Below are 22714 nucleotides of genomic sequence, written 5' to 3'. Positions count from 1 at the left end.
TATTATATATTTTATGTAATTAAAGTAGTGGTTGTCAGAAAAGTTATGTGATTATAAAAGTGACTGTATTGGTAATTGTTAATATCAGCTGTTGGCTGTTAAATAGGTCACACTGGATTACTGGCTCCATATCATAACGTTGTAATGTTCCCCATAGCCTGATTTAACTGCTGTTTCTTCTTCATCTCGGTCGTCTGATCCCGTTTGACCTTTGTAACGGTCAGCGGACCTCGTCAATAGAATAAACAGCATGTTAACTGTCTTTTCGGTTCAGTTTAGACTGCTCAGCTCTGGGTTCAGAAGTGCACTCAGCTTTCCCTAATTGCATAGAGATTAGAACTTCCAACATGGCCTCCAGCTTTACAGTGTCATAATAAGTAGGAAGGACGTGTTTTATTGTTTAGAGACATTAGCATCTAATAAATTTGTCTCTCTTTTTTTCTCTAGATGACATTCTGCAGAGGGATGATGGTCCTCTGTGTGCAGCAGAAATTGGCTCAGAACTCCAGAAGCAGTTTGCCATCCTGCCAGGTTAGTTTGATTTCTTTTTCTCCTGAGGGTTACACGCACCGGGGTCGCAGAGCGCTGCACGAACCGGGGGTCAGTCGGTCACTTCAAACTTAACTGTGGTTTCTGCCGTAATTTTACATGCATAGGGCTTAGGGATAAGTGGCTTGCAAGAGATGCATAATTAAAGCAAATTAGTTGCAGCTGTGTACATTTGTTAGTGACATTTGTTTCTACGTTAAAAGTAAAAGGCTGAAGTAAAAGGACGAGTAGACCCAATAATGTTGAATTAGTTTAACAAATGAAATGAAATTAGATGCTGTTAATTACTGTTGTTTCCGAGTTCAATTGTGTGAATTTGTCTTTTATTCTCTCTGTCTGTACTCCTCTTGCATTATAGATATTTTTAGCATAAAGTAATTTTGGCATTTAGCTTTTTTTTTTTTTTTTTTAGCTAATAGCCACCATTGTGCTGTCCAGCAAAATCTGTGTCATATCATATTTTTTTGCTGAATTTCTCCCTTGATCAAAAAGTATCTTTCTATCTAGCCAGCAAGGTATCAAGCTAGCTAGCTATCTTCTCTATGTGCTCTAAAGGACACCTGTCTAGATGGAACATTCCACAGGTAAACAGGCAGATGCAGCTAACAGATGAGAGTATTATGAGACATCTTGCGATGAAAAGTTTTATGATAAGAATCATGTTTATAGTTGAAAGTTTGACATTTTACCACTAACTTAACATATGCAACCACTGCCATAGAACTGCACAAAGCAACATGAAAAAAACATGCACACACACAAAAAAACCACACACTCAGGGCCCTGTGTGGGGTTACCATGACGATAACGCTGGCCCAGCGACGGCATGTGAATAATTCAACGCCATGATGATTTGCTCTGCAACTTGACCCACCAACTAAAGAGGAGGCCGAGTGAATGTGTGTGTGTGTGAGGCTCTTTTGATTTTAAACTTTTGTTTTTGTACATCCTTGGATTTAAGTGTTTTGTCTGAAATTCTCGTGTAAAATGTTGAAAACAGTTAAATTAAGGGTCATCATTAAGTCTTCCTGCAGTGACTGAAACCCAAATAGATTTGCAAAATAAATAAATAAATAAATAAAACAGGTTTCTACTCCTGTAATCCATGAATATACAATTATTAATCAGTGTATAGTGTGTGATATGCAGTGGTAGAGGACGTAGTCAGAACCTTTACTTACATAAATATGGTGCAGTTTAACTATTACTTTTTTGGGGGAAAAAATGAAACTTTGTTTGAATTTTGAGAAAATTATAGTCCATGACTTAAAGGACCAACATGTCAAAACCTGGATGTCACTCTGACCCGTCTGTTCCTGAACTCTGTCTCCAGGGGGCCGTGGGATGAACGGGAGCCCCATCATCGTCTTCCCAGAATTCCCAGCTTTCGGCGAGCTGGAGGAGGGAGAGGTCCAGAATGTCCTTGACTACCTCACCAGTGTCCCCAGGTTGGCATCACGCACTCATGCACCCTGCATCTTTTGTGCAGATTCGTTTGGTTTGACAACAAAGTCACAAACTGTGAACGGTTTGTGTAGAGGCAATACCAGGTGGAGCCAGTAGATGGCAGCACAATATAAAAGGCCTGCCACAAGGAAAGAGTCACAGAGGATGTAAAGAAATAGATTAGAGAAAAGGAAAGATTGCAGAAAAAGAGATTTTGAGAATGAAAAACAAAAAGGATAAAGGTGATAATAACAGAGGAATAATAGAGCAAACAAAAATTTCATTCTGGAGATTCAAAATCAGATGATATTAATTTTAAGTGTTTTTCAAAACAAACTATCCTAATAACTAGCTCAGAGATTGAATTGAGGTTAAATTTGCCACTTGGTTTTGTTAAATTAAATCATGATATGCACTTCCTTTTCTTCTTTCTTTCCTCTCTCCTCCTGTCCTGCTTTATTCTCTCTTTCTCTCAGTCCCTCCTCCCTCTCCCCTCCCCTCCCCTTTTTTTTAATATTTCCTTTACTGCTGAGTGCTGCACTCCCATCACACACACACACACACACACACACTCACACATAATTAAGGGGAGGAGAAAGATGTATGTATTTGTTTCTCTCCCTACACATACATATATTTGTATGTGTCATGGCCACCTCAGTTTTGTTTTTATTTTCATTAATTTTTCTTCTGTGGCTCATCATCTTTCATATCCCCCCCCCCCCCCCCCCCCCCCCCACACACACACACACACACACACACTCTGAGTCCCCTCCCTTTCTCCCCTACCAGCTATTTGCACCCAGCTGCCAATCGGCTGCTCCCTGAGTTCCGATTGGCCGTGGGAGAACAGCAAGATGCAGTGCTTAGTTGTGATTGGCTGAGGGTAGGAAGCAGGTGGTGGAGGAGCAGAGGGAGAAGGAAAAGGAGGAGGGAGATGCGGTGAGATGGATGGTGAACGGCCACCTCTTCTCCCTCTGCAAACAGATGATTGTGGATGCAGGAGCTGATCACTGACAACAAATGGAATAAGGAGAAATTCAGGAGGAATGGATTATTGGTGGATGATGACAATGGGATATTAAGGATTTTATTCTCTTTTTTTTTTGTCCTGGAATAGCAAAGATTTACCCGTTCAGCCGGCTTCATTTGTGTGGTTTGAATATTTTCTCCAGTAGAGATGGACTGAGGATTTGCTGTTGCAGCATTCACTGGGTAGTGTGTTCGTTTTCTTAATATGTCTGTGTGTGTGTGTGTGTGAGAGAGAGAGAGAGACAATAATGAAAATTGGCTAATTATGACACCCAGATGGACCAGCTCAGCAGTATTCGTATGTTGGCCCCACTGTGTGTGTGTGTGTGTGTGTGTGTGTGTGTGCTTGTCTGTGTGTGTGTGTGTGTCCATCAGATTTGCCTGTGTGTTTAGGTGTCAGGATGCATGTCAATTTGTCCAGCAGGACCTTTGCCGGAAATGTTGCATTCACATACGCGCACACACATTAGCTTAATGAGGCTGCTACATATGGCACCGCCTGTGGAATGAATGGAAAGATTTTCACATCCCCACACAACACACACACATTACCACGGAGCCAAGGTTGCCATAGTAATCACAAGGGCCTCGCTCATAATCATCACTGATGACAAATGATGGCTACAGTCTGTAGCAAGCTGTAGAATCGTGTTTTAATCCCAAATGCTATATATTTTTTCATTATCATAAAAGCCAACTGAAGTGCCTTTATTTTATTTTTTATATATGCTATGTTTTATGTTTTTGTTAAAACACGGAATCCCATCACCTGTCTCACTGTATGAGAGAGGAACAATGTCTGGGAAATGCAGTGCAGGAATATATTATAGTAATGGCTGATTGGTAACAAAGATGGAGGCAAAGATTGAGGATTTGAAGTCATTCTTACAGTATTTGTCCTGTGATTGGGTGGTGCCTGAGAGATGTATTTAATGGGACATGGATCTTGCTAGGGACACCCTGGAGTTCACTAAGGGACTCTTTGTGTTGGAGCCACACATCACATCCATGCATAAAGTTATTGGAGTAGATTAGTTCGACCTGATGTCTACATCTTAACAGTTGGTAGATCTGATGTGCAAACACATGGAGACACAAACACAAAGATGGTTCCCTGGTGATAACAGTGTGTGTTTCTGTCCTGCAGTGTTGCAGCATCAGGAGTGGGTTTCATCCTGGTCATCGACAGACGACTGGACCGATGGGCCGCCGTCAGGGCAACCCTGCTCCGCATCGCTGTAAGACCCTCTGTTTATGTGTGTGTGTGTGTGTGTGTGTGTGTGTGTGTGTGCGCATCATTTATTGATCATAGCAGCTGTCATGTGTGTGCATTACTCTTCATGTTTATTGCTTGTTTAAACATGGGTGCAGTTATGTGTATGTCTAATTTGGTTTGTTCCCACTTTGAATACTCTTTGGATGTTTCGGTCTTATGTGTGTGTGTTTGCTAGCTTGTACATACTGTACATTATGTGCACATGTTTCAGTTTTCTTTCGTTAGATGTGCATACGAAGGACGCGCGCTGGCAAATAGCTGAGTTTTTTTCTTCCCGGATGCTGGAACGAGGCAAGAGTGGAGTTAAAAATAGCGTATTATGCTGGAGTGGGTGGTGGAGTCTTGCAACGTTTGAACATAGTGTGTGTACGTGTGTGTGCGCAGTGAGATCCTGTCCTGTTAGAAATAGAAATACCAAACCATGTGAGCCATTAGTGTCATTCTCTAATTTCTTTTTTTTTTTTTCTTTTTCCATCAGCATTGAACCATTAGCCTACTAGCCTACTTCTTGGACAGTGTAAACTCCTCTCGAAGAGGATAAATTGAAAAGGCAGTACAAGAGGGAGGATGGGAAGTGAAGAAATCCAGGGAGATGAGAAAAGGAAAAAGAGATTCATGAGCAGAAAATTAAACCAGCAGAGAGAGGAGAAAAGGAGTGGAGGATTTACATCAGCTAGACTTGAGGATCAAAGTTACTGATTGCTGCTTGTCCGAGGTCCTAAAAACAGTAGAAATAGGAACATGATGTGAAAGAACAGTTAGGGTGAGGAGTCAAGAACACAGTCCTGACAGTAGTCGGTTTTTGGCTTTCTTGGTTTTTGCCTTGTCCCTCACACACTGCAACTTTAAATCATTATCGACCCCTGCCAACACATCTGCTGTTGAGGCGCTCATCCTGTATTACATGGCTAAATGTGTTCAATGTATGCAGATATATGCTAATATATGCTAATTGGACCCTGATTATCATCGAAGCTAATGGTCTTTCCATGGTATTTCTAAGAAACTGTCCCCAATGTGAGAATAAATCATCATGAAGCTCCTTTCTTTCATAGCTGAGCTCCACTGTTTAACTGTGCACACACACCTGCACACTTAAGATACTCCCCCACCAGTCATAATGGCCCATTCCAGGTCTATAATCTGGACTGGCCTAATCCGTGTCCTTGAAAGGGACATTGATGGGCTGTTTAGTAATTGTCTTTTCTCACTTTATTTGTGTTACTGTACGTCCAGGTGGAAGGAATGAAAACTAAACCAAAATACACGGAAACAGTCATATCATTTCAGGCAAAGTTATTAATGATGAAGCTGAAGTGTGAAATAGCATCATGACATGACGTGAGACACCCCGTATAAAAAGCACGAATTGTTGTTTTTGAGCCATAGTTTGTGTTTGGACCGAACAAAGTCGATTTAAGGTGTTCATATGTGATTTGTAGAGGTGTTGGTACTGTAGGTGGGTAGATGTTGTTACCTTTGGACAGAGCCAGGCTAGCTGTTTCCCCTTGTTTCCATTCTTTGTGCTAAGCTATGCTAACTGATCTGCTTCTCCTAGCTTTAAAGTTGAGGAAACAGGTACCCAAGTAAAATCAGTATCCTCCTGACTCCTGCAGATATGTATCGCTTCTATAAAATGTTTTTCTCTCTGTCAGACAGATTCTTGCAGTTTATGCTCTCACAGAGGACAATAAAAACTCAGGAAAGACAGAAAGATAATAGCAATAAAGCTGCATCAAGATAAAACGTGTCTCAGAAACGGTATGATGTAGAGAGGTAGTTAGAGGTTTATCAGCGTGATAGCAGAAGCTTCTCTGCAGGATCTTTTTTTCCATCCGTTGCATCTCTTCTTTGTTCTGCCTTTGAGGTGCTTGGTCCATTGGCTGCAGTTGTAGTTTATCAAGGCCGCGATGTTGCGCCGATGGTATGGTTTGAGGAAACGCAAGGAATTCGAATGCTCTGGACACAAATGAGAATGTTGCACATAAAAAGGGAGGAAAAGGGGTGAATAATGTATTAAAGTGTAAACAAATCACAAATCCCTGGGATAAAACATTAAATCCAGACATTGTCATCAAAGTCAGCTCCTTATCTAGTCTATAACAAGCTGTTTCAGCTTCAAATCCTTTCATGTGGGAGGAGCAGAATGTGTTGAGTGTTTGTGATAGAAGCAGGCAGGCATGATAACTTAACCTGAAGGCACGAGGAGCAGGTGGTGAGAGGAGTCTCGCCTGTGCTGGAGGTCCTTCCTGCTTTGTCCATCAGCCAATGACACAGCAGCCTCGCTGGGGAAATGAAGGACGCTCGTCTTGCCGGGAGACGCGCTGCTTCATCAAGGCCGTTCAAGGTCGCCTGTTGCCATTTGCTGGCTCCTGCCCCAGCGGACAGAAAAAAAAAAAAAATTGTTGTCATATAAAGGCGGGGATTAGTGTATAACACATGCACAGATGCTGTCTCACACACACCATGTTGATTGTGACCAGTGGTGTACTATAGCGGTAAATAAAAGTGAGCATGACATTTGACCTCTGTGGATAATCACTGTGAAACATGCAACTGTGAAACTGCTACAGAAACTCCACAGTTGAGCCTTAAATCGTGAGATTTTCCACACTTATTTGCTGAGGAAAATTTAATCACTTTAAAGGGCCATTCAGGCAATTTATAACCTTCATCAGCCTCAATCAATGACCACTTAAAACAAGAGTTTCCTGCCCTGGAAAGCATAAAACATCCATGTCAGTGTTCTTTTCTTGCAATTTAATCTTTTTTTTTTTTGTCCTTTTCCTGTCATGAAAGTTTCAGTATCTCCTTTGGATCCTTTAACAATTAGCTTCCATTTAATCATGCATATGCGCTTACAGGGTGAATCCACATGTTCTGGTCAAATGACGACGGGACGCCCTCGTCTCTGTTGCAGCCCATCTTTGTGGGTTTAAGGTCATAAATACGCAGTCATTCAAGCATGCAGGAACATTGCTGCAGGGCGAAGACACAGATGGCTCTATACAAGAAGCTTTGAATTTGATACCACCAGCTATAAAAAAAAAAAAAACAGGTACGATACAGCAGCCCTGTCAAGACTCACTTCTGAATCTCTTTGTTCTAATTGGGACTTCTTTCATGTCCAAAAGCGGTGGGTACAGACAGAGGGGGGCGTGCAGAGGGAGGTGGTTGAACATGGTGGCTATCCAGCTCCCAGGAGAGCAGCGTGGATGTCATTAGAGGACATGACTGGAGTGGTTTCCCCTCCCTGCTTCCTCACTGGATGAATATAAATCACTCTGGTCACCAGAAAATGATAGTCTAATCCTTATCATTTATTTATCTGTGCTTTTTTTTTCCCTTCTCTGTGAGGTGTGTGTGCATCACTTTAATGTGTGTGTCCGCGGGTGTGTATGCGCATTAGCGTGCCTGTGTTCATCTGTCCTAGGGGGGGTGGGGGGGGGGCACGGAGCAGATTGTTTATTATCATGTTAATGCAGAGGTACAAATTAAACCAAGACCTTGCAGGGTTTATTGAATTTAATGGATTCCAGTCACAGATGTATTGCTTGGTGTTGGCAGAAGAACTCGCTCAATAGTAGAATATGTTTGTAATGTATATGTAACCATGCACTCATTCTTGGTGGCAGAGTAACAATTATTCTATAGATAATTATTTATTGTTGCAGTTTGCTTCCTGCAGATTTGCTGTTGCTTCATATATGCTCAGGTGGAAATTGGAACCACATAGAACGGGCGTTCGATTTTCCAACCTGGTTGTCTTTCGTCGCAACATCACAGCGGGCTGTGTGTGTGTTTGTGTGTGTGTGTGCGTTGTGTGAGTGAGTCAAAAATAAATGACTGGAGGAGAAGATTGGAGCCATCACCACTTTTAGAAGACTCCTCCACACGGAGACATCAGCCATCCTGTGGCTCTTACTCTCTCTCTCTTCATTTGTTGTGCACACACACACACACACACACACACGCACACACACACGCACACACACACACACACACAACGCACACATACACACATACACTGTTTCTCTGTATCATCACTCTTGCGTGCATTCCGTCATGCGCTCTCTTTCTCTCTCCATCTCCATGCATTTTCCAAGGAGAATGGTTTCCATGACAACGCTGTGCAGGCATTTCATGACTATGATGTGTGTGTATGTGTGTGTGCGCGTGCGGGTCTTTTTGCCGACTAAATTAAAACCGTGTACGGTGTGTTTGTTTGTTTGTCTCATTTTGTCAAAGCACTCGTGTCTGCTTTTCCGGAATGCTGTCTGGGATTCCAGATGTGCATGTGGATATGCGCGAGAGCAAAGCGGTCAGTGGGTGGCACCATTTTGTAGAGACTGAGCACGTCACATCATCACATGTGCAACCTAAACAGTGTCTCACTGTCAAAGTGTCCCTCCATACGGGTAGAGGATGAAATGAAAATAAAAAACCCTATCAATAAAGATGTGACACAGCAAGAGCTACAGCTTCATCAGCAGAAAAGCCTGTGATGTTTGAATGGGAGGTCATCCAATACAAAAGAAGTTTAAATACTACAGCAAGATTTAAGCAAAATAAGCTTAAAATCTTTCATAACACTTGAATCTTTTCTTGAATCTCCACCTGTTTTTTTTTTTTTTTTATTATTTCCCCTTTATTTATGACAACGCTAAAAATTTCATGGCCTTGTCACACGCATGCCTCTGGCCCTGCACGTGTGTTATGTGTGCACTTGTGTGTGTGTGTGTGTGTGTGCACACGTGTCACCCTACATCGATTTATGATGCTTAACAGGGCGGCGTAAGTCACCCAGGGTTTTAGAGGAAGCCATAACTGATATACCCTTTCAGCTGAGTGCCCTCTTGGGCTGTTGTCTGTGTAAAGGCAATTCTACGCTTTTAACCTGTTAGTGTGGAGATGGAGAGATGAAAGTGTGTGTGTGTGTGTGTGTGTGTACTCCCAGAGTCACAGGACTAATTTACCTTGTAGTCACAGCTTTCTGGAGGGGAAGTGCAACAAGGGAACGAGTGCGAAGAGAGATGTGGGAGATTTGCTGGATATTAAATCTCAGATAAACTCTGTTCATGGTTGGTTCGGGGATTGCAGCAGAGGGATGGCAAGGTTCCCTTCAGTTTTAGACCTCTCCTGGAACCTGGAGGCTGCGTGAACTTCTTTTACTGTATTTACTGAAACTTACGGAAGCCCAAAGGGGACTTTATTCAATTTAGAAAGAAAGCCTGAAAATTAGAATGCAATTCCACAATATCATTAGAATTTCACAAATATGTTTGTGTTATTTGAATAAAAAATTAGAACGAAGTTTATATCACCAGGTCCATTAAAGCAAACACCGTCTGTTAATTTGATTGTATTAATCAAAAATGGCATCTGTGACCAGTCTCTAACTAAGGCCTTAAATTTCAAAATCTGAATTGGTGCAGATCACTGGTGCTTGCTCCTTATTCTTTTGATTTGTTGTCAAACGTCTTTTCCTCTCTCTCAGGGTTCATTTCCAGGGAACTTGCACTTGGTTCTGGTGTTGCGTCCCACTACTTTCCTCCAGCGGACTCTGTCAGACTTCCTGTTCAAGTTCAACAAGGATGAGTTCAAAATGAAGGTGCCAGTATGATTTGTATATTGCGTGTGTCTGTTGTTCCTTTTTACATTTTGTTGCCTTCTTTATTTATTGCTTTTTAAGTTCTTAAAATCAATAAATAAACAGGACTTAGTGTAATCATTGGATTGCATGTGTTTTCTCAGGTGGTGATGCTGAGTTCAGTGACTGAGCTCCACGCCTATATCGACCCAGGACAACTGACCACAGAGCTGGGAGGCACCCAGGAGTACTGCCATGACAGCTGGATCTCACACCGCACTGTGTGTACACACACACACACACACACACACAGACACAGTTTTATGCGTTTTTGCACATTTTGTCTTCTAAAAGCTGCATAAAAGATTCCATTGTTTGCATACATCAATTTCTGCATCATCGTCCTGCAGGCAATCGAGGCATTCGCCCTCATGGTGAAGACTACGGCTCAGACCCTGCAGGCGTTTGGCACTGAGCTCGCGGAAACGGAATTACCTAACGATGCCGAGGCCACCACCAGCCTGCTGTGCACACACTCTCTGAAGAAGGATAAAATGAAGGTGGGAAATGCTTTTCTCTACCAGCCATATGTCCCCCTCTACTTCCCATCTTTCTCACATAAATGTTATTAGGTGAGCTTTAGTGATGAACTCAGTTTTTTGTTTGATTTCCAGGAGGACCTACAGGTGGCGCAGTCTCAAGGGGGACGTCTGTTGGATTGTATCAACGAGCCTCTACAGACAGACCCGGAATACAGCATGACTTATGATGAAGTGGAAAACTTAGCTACTGTACAAAGGTAGAGGATGGGATGAATGGATGCATAAATGGATGAGGAGGTTGTCACTGAATGCTTCAATAAATCTGCCTCTCTTCCTGTCACTCTTCCCCCTCCTCTCCTCCTCCTCCCCCTCCTCTCCTCCCCCTCCTCTCCTCCCCCTCCTCTCCTCCTCCTCCCTCTCAGACTGCTGGGTCAGCTGGACGAAACGGAGACAGCGTTTGATGATTTCTGGGAGCGTCACCGCACCAAGCTGGAACAGTGTCTACAGCTCCGCCATTTTGAGCAGCACTTCCGTGAAGTGAGCGGAGAGGAGAACTATGGGAAACGTAGTTTTAGTACATTACATTTGTTCGCTTTCGTGCACTGCGTTAACCTGACAATGTGCGTGCTCTCAGGTGCGCGCCCACCTCGATGTGATGTCGGAGCGGTTGTCCGGTTTCTCTGAGGTCAGTGTGAGCCCCGCCCATGCTGAGCACGTCCTGCGAGAGCTCGGCGGCCATGAGGAAAAAGCCTGTGTAAGACATACGCACACACATTCCTGATTCATCCTGCTGCTCGCCTGGTGGAGAAAACACACACTCAACACTTTGACCTGTGAGGCATCCTTGAAGCCATACAGCTAATGATATAATCAATGTCACGGCCTGTTCCATCTCACAGTACTACTAGTACACAACACGCTGCATAAAATCTCATTATTATTATTATTAGTGTCCAGGTTTTTAGAAGAGAGTTTGAGCACCTTAGGATGGAGAGAGAGGAGGAGGAGGAGGAGAAGGCGGTTGTTTTATTGTCAGCCATTGATGGATGATGTCTGTGCTGCTGTTAGCCAACAGAGTAGCTCTGTGTGTACCTTAAGCATACGCTCATATTAACAATGGACATCTTTAATGTTTCAACAGGATGTTCTAGACCGTGCCCTGTCCCTGGCTGGCGAAGGCGACAGGCTGATAGAAAATTCCCACTATGCCGAGGACTCCATCAGGCCGAAGTGCAGCGAGCTGAGGGGAGTGTGCGAGGAGATCAGCTCCACTCTGAGGACCAAGAAGAGCCTCCTGCTCAGGGCGATGGAGTTCCACCATGCGCTGGAGAAGGTACGAGCGCGGCTCAGATTGCGCATGTGGCAACTTTTTCCATGATTTTCATAAAGCTTTTCCTGTCAGGCATCCCGATGGTGTGAGGAGGGCATCTTCCTGTTGGCGAGCCAGCCGGTGGACCGCTGTCAGTCTCAGGATGGGGCTGAAGCAGCTCTGCAAGAACTGGAGCGATACCTGGACACCGCGCCGCTCCACACCCTCGCCGACCGCAACACCATCTGCTGCCAGTACGAGGCGACGCTCACCCCTCAGCTCAGGGTCAGCAGGAAGCGAATTTAACAGATTAAATAAATACCATTTCTTCCACTGATTTTGCGCGCCTTATGAACCTTCCTCCTAAAGTCAAAATATCCCCTTTAGTTAAATTATTAAAATATCTACGGTCATGTTTGGTCTCCATCAGGACCAGGTAGAGAGAGTTTTCCAGAAGCAAAGCTCAGTGCAGGAGATGTTTGAGAAGAGGCGCATCAGCCTGAAGAAGCTCGCCGCCAAACAGACCAGACCAGTCCAGCCAGTTGCGCCGAGACCTGAAGTGAAGTCTCCGCTCTCCTCTCCGAGTAAGCCTGGATCAATAGGTGATGTTTTAATGAAAGAGAGCTGCGTGTATCTGGGCTCATCTCACCTTGTTTCTCCCGTATGTCCTTCAGATCAGCAGAGGAAAGAGAGAAGATACTCTGCAGATAACGCCATCTGCAAAAAGGTAAGCGACTGATCAGCTGTGTGGTGGTGAATACTGTCGAATTCAGCAAACATTCAGCATCTGTTATTTTTTATTAAAATATGTGAATATGTGTGATCGTACTGCATATTAATGTGTGTGTGTTCAGGTGGAGTCTCCTGTACATAATGGTGGCACCAGGCATGCCTCTCTCTCAGAAGAAGAAGAAAACCTGGCAGTGCTTCGGCGGTAAGGGGTCAAATGTAACACTTTTAAAAGTAACTCCATTATATATTTACACAGCAAATAGTTGTTTTCTGCTATCTTTCTGCTATATTTAAGGTATAAAATGTATATTTATGTATATTTACGTACTGGCGTCTCATCTTAGGGTTATAGTATAACAGTACCCTAATAGGCTGCAGTATGCTTGTCTGTGTTTCAGCCATGTTATGAATGAACTGCTGGAGACAGAGAGAGCATATGTGGAGGAGCTACTGTGTGTGCTGGAGGTGAGCTTTTGTCACGAATGTTCTGAGCAAAATGTGCATTTACGAATTAGAGAAAATGACAAATTGAAGTCAGCGTGTTGATGTAACGTATGTTAATATTAAACTCCAGGGCTATGCAGCAGAGATGGACAACCCTGCCATGGCTCACCTCATCCCCAGCACCCTGCTAAGCAAGAAGGACGTTCTGTTCGGCAACATGTCTGAAATCTATCAATTTCATAAGAGGTGCGCTTCTTTCATGCACAGTTGCATGTGCACCCATGCACTTGAATACATACAGGGAGCCAAACAACCCAACAAGAGGAAACTTGAATAAAACTGTATAATGTCAGAAAGATTTTTATCAGCAGTTGTGGTTGTTTGACAACGAGGACTTCAACTCCCATGATCCCATGCTACTTCATGACCCCATCAGACTGTGTCTTTTGTTTTCATTCTTTCCAGTGAGAGATTTTGGGAAATAGGTAGACAGATTCTTTTACCATTGGACAGAGCAAAGCTTGCTATTTTTGGCCTGTCTCTGGTCTTTATGCTAAGCTAAGCTAAGCTAAGCTAACCAGCCGCGCACTGCAGCCTCATATTTGTGTTTCAGATTTGAGAGTGGCATCAGTCTTGTCATCTAACGCTCAGCTAGAAAGAGAATAAGCGTACATATCAAAACATTAATATCCACGCTCTCTAAGTCTTTTTTTTTTTCATGTTGTTGTGTTTCCAGGACATTTCTAAAGGAGCTGGAAGCGTACACTGACTGCCCAGAACTTGTGGGCCGCTGCTTTTTAGAAAGGGTGAGCACTTACTTTATTACTCGTAAAGAGAGCCAATAAAAAGTCAAATCAATGACAAACATAATTTCATTTTGTCCTGTTTTGTCCTCTTTATTTAGATGAAGGACCTGCAGATCTACGAGGCCTACTGCCAGAATAAACCCCGCTCGGAGAGCCTATGGAGACAGTGCTCCGACTGTGCCTTCTTCCAGGTCTCACCCTTCACCTCGCAGCAGCTCCTTCCTTTACGTAAGAATGTTAAATGAAGTATATTCATTGGTTTTTGTTTTGTGAACCAGGAGTGCCAGAAGAAGCTGGAACATAAACTCGGTTTGGACTCCTACCTCCTTAAACCTGTCCAGAGAATCACCAAATACCAGCTACTGCTTAAGGTGAGCTGTGTTGATGTTCTGTTTATCTGTGACCGTGTGTGTTTATTTCATACAGGGAAGACTCACTGTATGCTCCGCTTGCTTTTTGATGTGTGTTTGCAGGAAATGTTGAAGTATAGTAAGGGCTGCGATGGCTCTGATGACCTACAGGAAGCCCTTTCCTCCATTTTGGGGATCCTTAAGGCTGTTAATGACTCCATGCACCTCATCGCCATTACAGGATATGAGGTCAGACCTATGTAAAAAAACAACAACAAAAAAAAACAAGGAATTTTAAGGAGCATGTGTAATATAACTTAATTACTATTTTTAGAGAGGCATTTAAGGTGATTCTCACAGATTTGTAAAAGGAAGTATTTTCAAATTTAGAGGCCTGAAGTATTTATTAGTGTATGTAGCCCAGACCACCAATATCTATCTGTCCTTTCCCCATTTTTCAGGGCAACCTGTCAGATCTGGGCCGCCTGCTGATGCAGGGCTCCTTCAGCGTGTGGACGGAGCACAAAAAGGGTCACGCCAAAGTCAAGGACCTGGCCCGCTTCAAGCCCATGCAGAGGCACCTGTTCCTGCATGAGAAGGCCCTGCTCTTCTGCAAGAGGAGAGAGGAGAACGGGGAGGGCTATGAGAAAGCTCCGTCTTACAGCTTCAAACACTCCCTCAGTGTAAGCTCACTTTGGTCAGACAGGTTATTATTTGCACAGAGAGGTCTGGGCGGGCAGCTGCAGCGAAGGATTCTGGCTGACTGTGTGTTCTCCTTTCATTCGTGTCTCAGATGAGTGCGGTGGGCATTACAGAGAACGCCAAAGGAGACAATAAGAAGTTTGAGATTTGGTGTAACTCCAGAGATGAGGTTTTTATAGTCCAGGTAAGGTCCCTCAGCCTTCAAACAACCATAGATGATGAAGAAATCCTATCACTGTTAATGCTTTGTCGTTTCCTAGGCTCCGACACCAGAGATTAAAACAGCGTGGGTGAACGAGATCCGCAAAGTTCTGACCCAACAGCTCCAAGCCTGCAGAGGTATTGTGGATTCACGGAGCCATGCGAGCTGGTTTGCATTTCTTCTACCCGCCCGTCTGTAACTGTAGTAAACTGTCTTCTCTTTTAGATGCCAGTCAGCAGAAGAGCTCAGACTCTGTGTCTCCAAGTTCCACCAGCAACAACACCTCCACCTCCCTCAGGTTGGTGTCTAGCCACATAAGGTACACCCACAGATAAGATGCTTTTTTTTAATTGCAATGTCTTCTTCTTCTTCTTCCCTTCTCTCAGTCCCTTTCGTAGCAGTGGTCAGAAAAACCAGAAGAAGCAGCAGCAGGAGGAGAAGAAGGCGGAGCCGAGCACGATATCTGAGGTCAACTCCTCTTCTTCACCGAAACACAAAGGTGAAGGTTTTATGAATGCTGCACCCAGGAAATATGTTCTTGTTTTGTCCATAGTCCAATTGAAAGCTGCAGTGGAAACTGATCTGAACTCTTCTTTTCTTCACCACCGTCATCTTCTCTATGTCCTCATTTTTTCTTATTTTGGGCTACATTTATTTATTTATTTTATAACTGCAACACTCTGTTATTTTCCTCCCGCCTTCCATTTCAAACCATTGCTTCCAGATGAACCAGTGACCAGTCCGACCACTGACAGGTCTTCAGTGGCTAAAAAGCGTTTTACTTTGCAGGGCTTCAGCAATCTCAAGAGCCCGAAAGGTAACATCAGCAGACGTAAAAATCGGCACACAGTACTTTGACCAGTTTAGTGATGTGACTTTATAAAGATGAAAGAAAGTTAAATTTGAGTTAATAAGCAATAAAGCAACGTTTTTTTCTCACTGAAATACATTGAGGATATTAAAGAAATTTACTGCTACAGCCTCACATGATGGCTAATGTTAGCAACTTATTAGTATGTTAGTATTAATAATACTGCATTGTAATGTGCATTTATCTCAAATCCAAAATGTTTTTATTTGAATCCATTTAGGTATAGATTGTGTTCAATTATCACCAGTATCACCAGACTACAAATACAGTACATACATGCAAATTAAACTGCAGTATATCCATCATTTCCCAAAAAAATTGGGGCCAGTTGGTGCTCTGTTTTTGATCAGAGGTTAGTTCTAACCTGATTTAGGGCCTGATCTATCGTGTATTTGTAGCTGGCTTTGGCTGTGAGGTGAACTGATGAGCCTGTTTTCATGTTGCCGACACTCTGCCTCCTGCTGGTAAAGGTCTAACATTGCCACTTCTGTAGTCTCCTACTGTACAAGTTTACACCACCTTTAGTAGTGAGGGAAAGAGTTATTAACCAGTTCCTGTTTTATTCAGTTCCAAATTAGGATTAAAACTAAATTAAACTTTTTTTGCCCGATGATGATCAAAGACTGGAGGTCACATGAGTTCCAAAAGTTTCTTGCTCGTTTTGATGCACAGTTAAAGTCTTGCTTCCCTTTCTCACTTCTTCTTCTTCCTTATCTTCACTTTTGTTCCTTCCTGCGGTGGCCAGGCTCAGCCCTGAGCCCTGAGCATGGCTCCAAACGTCACTTGGTCAAGAGTGACCCCACACCGTTTGGGTTCAAAGGTATATTGTCATCCCATAACAGGAGCCATCTAATTCTAGAGGCTGTCATTCATTTTCCCATCCCTCACCACTCAAATGTACTTGAGTCTTGTGTGTTTTCATCTTGTAGATTTCACTTGTGTCTCATATAGAAGGATGAAACCAGAGATGATGTTATACCAATCATTAATCCACCAATAGAATTACTATCACCCTATGACAGTACATTGTATATGTGTGGAGAGAAAAATCTGCAGGTCCTGCAAGTCTTCAGATCACTTATTTAAAGGGTTGAAATATTGTTTAAATGAGCTACATAGATTTCATTTTCCCTTTTTTCTCACATTTAGATCAACAAAAACCCTCCAAAGTCTCTCTGAAATATGCAGATGCTCTGTGATATTTTTTTCTCCTGCACACTGCACACAACGACATTTTTCCATTTTTTCACAGGTCATAATTGTCATCATCACCGAAGTCTTGTAGACATTTTGGGAACTGTGCTGATTTGCTTTCTTGCTGAGAGCTACCTTAGCTTAGCTTTAAACATGGGAAATGTCAGATTTGGTTACCTTAGGGCAGAACCGGGCTAGCTGTTTTCCCCCATTTTGAGCTTTTATGCTAAGCTCAGCTAAGCTAATGGGCTGTTGGCTCCAAACTACGGTACATACTGTTTGCACAGTACAGAGATGAGAGCATTATCGGTTGTCTCATTAAACTCTTAGCAAGAAACCAACAAGCATGTTTCCCAAAATACTTTAAGATGCTGTGTCTATTTTCACTGGGGAACACTAAACAAATGGATGAATGATTTATGTCACAATAACCACATCAGCGTGATGAAACCCTGCATATCTCTATTGGTAAGGATTTTGTAGTTATTCTCCTGGTCCACCTTCTGGACACGATGCTCTTACACCGGCCTCCCTTTTACTGACCGAGCAGCTAACCCAGCTAAAGTTCAGCTGCCTCACTGATTCGCCGGCTGTTTCTCCCCGTCTAGAGCCGGCTCCCCTTGTCACTCTGAGCAGAGTCAGATGGATGAGTACGTCTAGTCTGTTACAGAGCAAACGGCAAGGTACAGAGGCGCTCTGAAGATGAGCCGTTGTGGGTGTTTGCTGTGGTCTGTGGTGGTCATGGTTGATTTTGCTGGAGGTAAAGTTAAGCAGAATATCCACTTTCCTTTCATTTAGCCTTGAGTTGATTTTAAGCCTCAATTATAGGCTAAATGCAGTGTTTTACTCTACCTCAAAAATCAATCATTCACTCCTCTTCTACTATTGGGTGATTTGGGTCACTGTCAAGTCAGAGCAGCCTTTAAATGCATCCCGGTGATTCAGATCTCTTCTTTGATCACGAATCCTGACGTGTTTTACTGGGATCTGTCTGCTGCCTCCTTTGCTCCCTTTTTCTGGGATTTCGGTTTGACTTTTGTGTGTTTGAGTGTGTTTGTAAATGTCCAGATTTGACCATAAAAGATCCGGTGGTTTTCTACTCCTCCTGGCAGATTCATGTGTAACCCCAACTCGCTTTCCGTGTGGCATTCGGTTTTGCTCCTGGCGAAATTCACATTTCTTTCTGAGCAGAAAACATCTCGCCTCACATATATTTCCAACCAAGAATATCCCTGCTAATCTACTCTGATCAGCTGTTTGCTGATGAATTGTACACATTTTGACTTGAACATTTTAATGCCACACGGAGTGTGAGTGACACAGATTCAACTTTGTGTTTTCACAAGCTACTTTTCCCCACTTCTCATGATTCCACTTTCTTTCGCCTCTGACCTGTGCCTCTCCTCTCCCTCCTCTCCTACAGGCTGGAACAAGGCGTCTCTCTCGGTGGACGCCTCGGAAGAGAATGATGGGTACTCCAGCGGCGAGGACCCCATGAACTCTGATCCCGAGGATGAAATAGGAAAGAAGCTTGTAAGAGTTTTGCATTCAATACATGGTTCCCAGTCAGCGTCTTTTTTAATATATTTTGTTGGTTGGTTTGGGGCACCTGACTCCATTAAATCCTCGCTGACCTACAGGCTCCAGGAAAATATACGGTGGTAGCCGATTGCGAGAAGGCGGGACCTCAGGAGCTGTCTGTCAAGAGTGGTGATGTGGTCCAGCTGATCAGAGAAGGAGAGGAGGGACAGTGGTAAGCGTCTCAACAAATCCAGTTTTTACGCAGATCAAAAGTCTTTATATTAGTTTGACTGTTCGTTTCAGAACATATCATACATGTACAGGAAAGTGCTTTCAGGGCTCTACTTTGTTAACAAAATGATGGAATTGAGAGTTGTCAATCCAATGAAATCTCTTCAGACATCTGGCTATGTTTTAGCATTTTAGCCCCAAGAGTGTAAAAACTACATGTTATAAAAGCAAGCTGACTTCTTGGAACAAAAGTCATTGAAAGGTTCTTGAATTGTCTTACTCCTTCTCTCGCTAGACTTAACATGGTTTATCCCAAAGCCTGTTAATAAATATGAGCAATAAGTAAGCTATATAAATGGGTAGTTACAGTTAGTTGTGGGTAAAGTCACCGTTTGTCACCCTCTGTAGGTTTGTGAAGAATCTTCGCAGCAGTAAAGAGGGCTGGGTGGCAGCAGCGAACCTCCTCAGCCTCATCTCAGAGTCCAAATCATCCCAGTCGCTCAGCAGCTCAGGTATTCAGACTATGTTGGGTCTGCTGACGCCTGTTGTTCAACACTTTTTTTTTTTTTTGAATTGACAATAATGTCTTCTTCCTCTTGAATCGCTGCCTGGCCATGTCCACATTTGTGTCGTCATAATTATTCCTCTCAGTCTATGGATACTTTAGTTTTCCAAATGCGAGTGTATGGAATACATCATATTTTCTCCTGCAGATGACATCTGAACTCCTGCAAATATGTTTGCATGAGAGCAAAAAAATCAAAAATTCTGTCCTGAAGCAACACTGCTGACAAAGTCGACTGCTAGCCTTTGTGTTATTGCTCTAAAAGTATCACCTGAGAAAGATGCACTGCTCTGAGCTTTGCTAGAATTTTCTAATTATTTAAATGTAATATAAATATTATTTTTGCTAATGGCCAGTTTATTCCAATAGAGCCCTTGGCGTGAGGGTTTGTCTTGACTGTCTAAACACAGGTGCTTGGATTGAACAAAGTCAACAAAGCTGTTGCTGTTTGCATGTTTGTCCTGCAGATGGCAGCGTCTCCGGGAACCTCAGCACTTCTTCCAGCTGCAGTGAGACCTACACCAGCTACTCTGACATCAAACCCTGACCCGCAGTCGCTGTCCAGGTGGAATTACAAAACCTAAAGCTGACCCTGACAGGAGTCTGGGATTTGACGTGTTCTTTTCATCACAAATCCACCTCATAGCTTGTCGGATCCACTGAAAAACCAAAGCAATCATCGTATCTCTGCGTTATGTTTCTGTCACTTACAGTATTTACTGTCCCCTGTCTAACTGCAAATGAGAAATAGCTTATTTAAACTCAGTATTATAATCTCATTTTACCTTCAAAAAGATCTGCATGTTGGTAGAATTTTAAGGCATTTGTACTGTTCATTCCGTTGGCAGAAGGTTCAGATAACTGAAATATCAGGGAAAAATTGTTCCTCAACATATGCGTTTTGTGATGCCTCACTTCCTGTCAGGTCGTCTTTAAAAATCTCTGCAAACTCCAGAGAAAAGTTAAATGTCTTTAATCTCATAGCTTCCTGAATGTACATTTTTCAGCGCTCTGTTTAACCCTCCTGATTATGTAGCATCAAAGTGGACAAATTTAAAGAGCATCTGCACTAAGCGTGAGCCGCCTGCGGCTCGCAGTGCTGTCGCTATCGACGTCAAGGTCGATCACATCGCAGCACAGCGACAGATTCTTGTGTGAAACACCTACAGGTACAGATACTACAAGACCTGGTGTCAGATATTAATCGTACACTGTGAAAACTGGCAGCTGGCTGCAACAAGAACGAACGCTCTCGGCGCATCCTGGAGCACCACTGTGCAGGTCAAACGTTTGGGTCTGGTTTGTCGCGGGTTCGATCCCTGTAGGGGTTGAAGCAGTTGGTTTGTCACGCTGTATTCCATTATCATTGATGCAAGCTTCCCATAACCCTGGTATTCTTAACTGCTAATTAAAACGCAGAGTCAAATATCTCACTGGGTGAATGTCACCAACAGCACTACCTGGTGGTCTTGCACTTCTCCAACACACAAGTACAAATCACTTACACACAGAGAGCGGCAGCTTGGAGCAGCTACTACACCTCTTTATTTTTATAACTCACCTCTGAACTGCTCTGAATTTACCTCTCAGGAAGCCCAAGATGTTGTGTGGGCAGGCAGGTGTGACTGCATACCTGCTTGTGTCAACATACACGTCTTTGTGTGTCTCTGTGTGTGTGTGTGTGTGTGTGCACTCTTCTGAACAAACCCAACAAAAGGATGTCACAAACCTCCAGATGTGTGGAGAAGATAGAGGTCAGACAGAAAGAGTCATTCTGAACAACTGCTGGATGCATTTCAGGGTTTACTGATGATCGCATTTTACCCAGGAGCCCCATAACCTCTAGTTTAAAAATCCATACATGTCAATACACTGCATTTAAATCCACTTTTTATTTCACTGCCACTGTGCTCACCTATATTTGGTCTGCACTGCAACAACAAAAGCAGGCTTTGTCCCCTCCCTGTGCTCCCAGCCCCGCTCAGGCATGTGACACTCGCCACTTCTCTACAAGCAGGACTAACTGGGGCCCAGACCTTCGCAACATGCTCGCGCCACCAGCCTTGAGAGCAGTATTTGTTTACTTGACACCGTGATGTAGCTAAATAATCGTCATATAAAACAAACAAATAATAATAATAATAATAATAACGACAGAAGCCCCTAGTTGGCCTTGTTTTGGCCCTGGAGTGGAAATGAGGATGAAATGCTGCGATGCCCTTCTTTACACACACAAACAATGAAGCTGTACTGCCCTCAATGACACCTTTTTTTTTTCTTACCTTCTTTTTCAAGTGTTTTTTTTTTTTATATCCCAAGATTTCTACTCTATCTAATCTATCTGCAAAGCGCAATGTAAAACAATCTCTTCCTTTTTTCCGACTGTAATGTTGAATGTGGTGCTCTGTTATTAAAAAGAGCAGAGTGCTGTTACATTAAACCTAGCTCCACCTGTTTACTGTATTTGCCCACCGGCATAACAAACATAACAAAACCACTGTTTCTTTGTTAGTTTTTTTTTTTTTTTTTTTCAATTTACAGTCGAATCACTCAAAGCGTGTCCTCTCTGGGAAAGGAAAGATTGTTCTCCAGAAAAAAGGAAGAAACTAGTTTACAGGCCTTTCAAACTGTGAGCTGAAGCAGAGTAAACTGTGGCTGGCTTTACGTGTTGATCCGTCTTAAGTTCTGTTGAAGACTGAGAAATGTGTGTGTTCCACTTGTACAGATGCGTCCTCTATACCTCACGTTGTTTTCCTCGACAGCATGTATATTGTGAAGGGGATCATGTTTCGTCGCTTTGTGTATCGTCACTCTTTGTGGCATGTTCTCCATAGCCCCTGTTTTAGAGCTCTCGTGTTAAAAAAAAACAAACAAACAAACAAAAAAAGCCCTGGATGAGGCAAGATTTTTTACCAGACACTGTTGTATTTTGTGAGTTTTCCTGCCCTCTTGAAAAAGCTGACGCGGGCACTAAACTTGTCAGTGTTTAATCACGATGACACAATAAAGGTTATTGAATCATTTGTACTTTTGACTCGGAGGATGGACAGATGACAAGGGTTATATTTTTTAGTTTCTTTTTATGCAGCACATTGCAGCAACTACCGTCTTTATTTTCCTACTGTATCTACTGAATATGGTGTTGATATGAAGATATTATAATGAGAAATATCTGTGTATATTTGTAAATATGTAATTCTGTATTGTATGTAAAATGAAAAGCAGCTTTAATAAAGTCTGAGATGGTTTCCTCTATGAGATTTTGCCTTTCTTTCTTTAATGTTATTATTACAACTAGCAACACTAAATTTCAGAACTCCATCAATCAGTACCCTTTATTAGCTTAGCATAC

General features: G+C 42.9%; 1 protein-coding gene across 8 annotated transcripts in view; it reads left to right on the top strand.

Annotated features, from left to right (window-relative positions):
- mcf2la (mcf.2 cell line derived transforming sequence-like a) overlaps positions 1–22617 on the top strand; it is a 47115-nt gene extending 24498 nt beyond the window's left edge. For 6 of the 8 annotated variants that reach the window (XM_046382306.1, XM_046382307.1, XM_046382305.1 and 3 more), the window contains 30 exons: positions 448–531; positions 1883–1997; positions 4175–4265; positions 9801–9914; positions 10058–10174; positions 10304–10453; positions 10568–10692; positions 10858–10972; positions 11070–11189; positions 11577–11768; positions 11838–12029; positions 12175–12328; positions 12419–12471; positions 12599–12678; positions 12875–12941; positions 13051–13166; positions 13657–13726; positions 13825–13917; positions 14005–14097; positions 14200–14325; positions 14538–14759; positions 14870–14962; positions 15039–15117; positions 15206–15278; positions 15367–15797; positions 16597–16671; positions 18469–18578; positions 18686–18798; positions 19206–19309; positions 19830–22617. In XM_046382306.1, the coding sequence (XP_046238262.1) occupies positions 448–531; positions 1883–1997; positions 4175–4265; positions 9801–9914; positions 10058–10174; positions 10304–10453; positions 10568–10692; positions 10858–10972; positions 11070–11189; positions 11577–11768; positions 11838–12029; positions 12175–12328; positions 12419–12471; positions 12599–12678; positions 12875–12941; positions 13051–13166; positions 13657–13726; positions 13825–13917; positions 14005–14097; positions 14200–14325; positions 14538–14759; positions 14870–14962; positions 15039–15117; positions 15206–15278; positions 15367–15797; positions 16597–16671; positions 18469–18578; positions 18686–18798; positions 19206–19309; positions 19830–19909 (3647 nt within the window). In that variant the 3' untranslated portion in view covers positions 19910–22617. Of the gene's footprint in view, positions 1–447; positions 532–1882; positions 1998–4174; positions 4266–9800; positions 9915–10057; positions 10175–10303; positions 10454–10567; positions 10693–10857; positions 10973–11069; positions 11190–11576; positions 11769–11837; positions 12030–12174; positions 12329–12418; positions 12472–12598; positions 12679–12874; positions 12942–13050; positions 13167–13656; positions 13727–13824; positions 13918–14004; positions 14098–14199; positions 14326–14537; positions 14760–14869; positions 14963–15038; positions 15118–15205; positions 15279–15366; positions 15798–16596; positions 16672–17653; positions 17806–18468; positions 18580–18685; positions 18799–19205; positions 19310–19829 lie in introns of those variants that run through there. The other 2 variants (XM_046382312.1, XR_006842643.1) reach the window with 2 other exon arrangements.
- Positions 22618–22714: the final 97 nt, after the last annotated feature.

The sequence above is a fragment of the Scatophagus argus genome, chromosome 24 (genome assembly GCF_020382885.2).
Source record: "Scatophagus argus isolate fScaArg1 chromosome 24, fScaArg1.pri, whole genome shotgun sequence".
Taxonomy (NCBI): Eukaryota; Metazoa; Chordata; class Actinopteri; family Scatophagidae; genus Scatophagus; species Scatophagus argus.
This window is presented reverse-complemented; position numbering and strand designations above follow the sequence as displayed.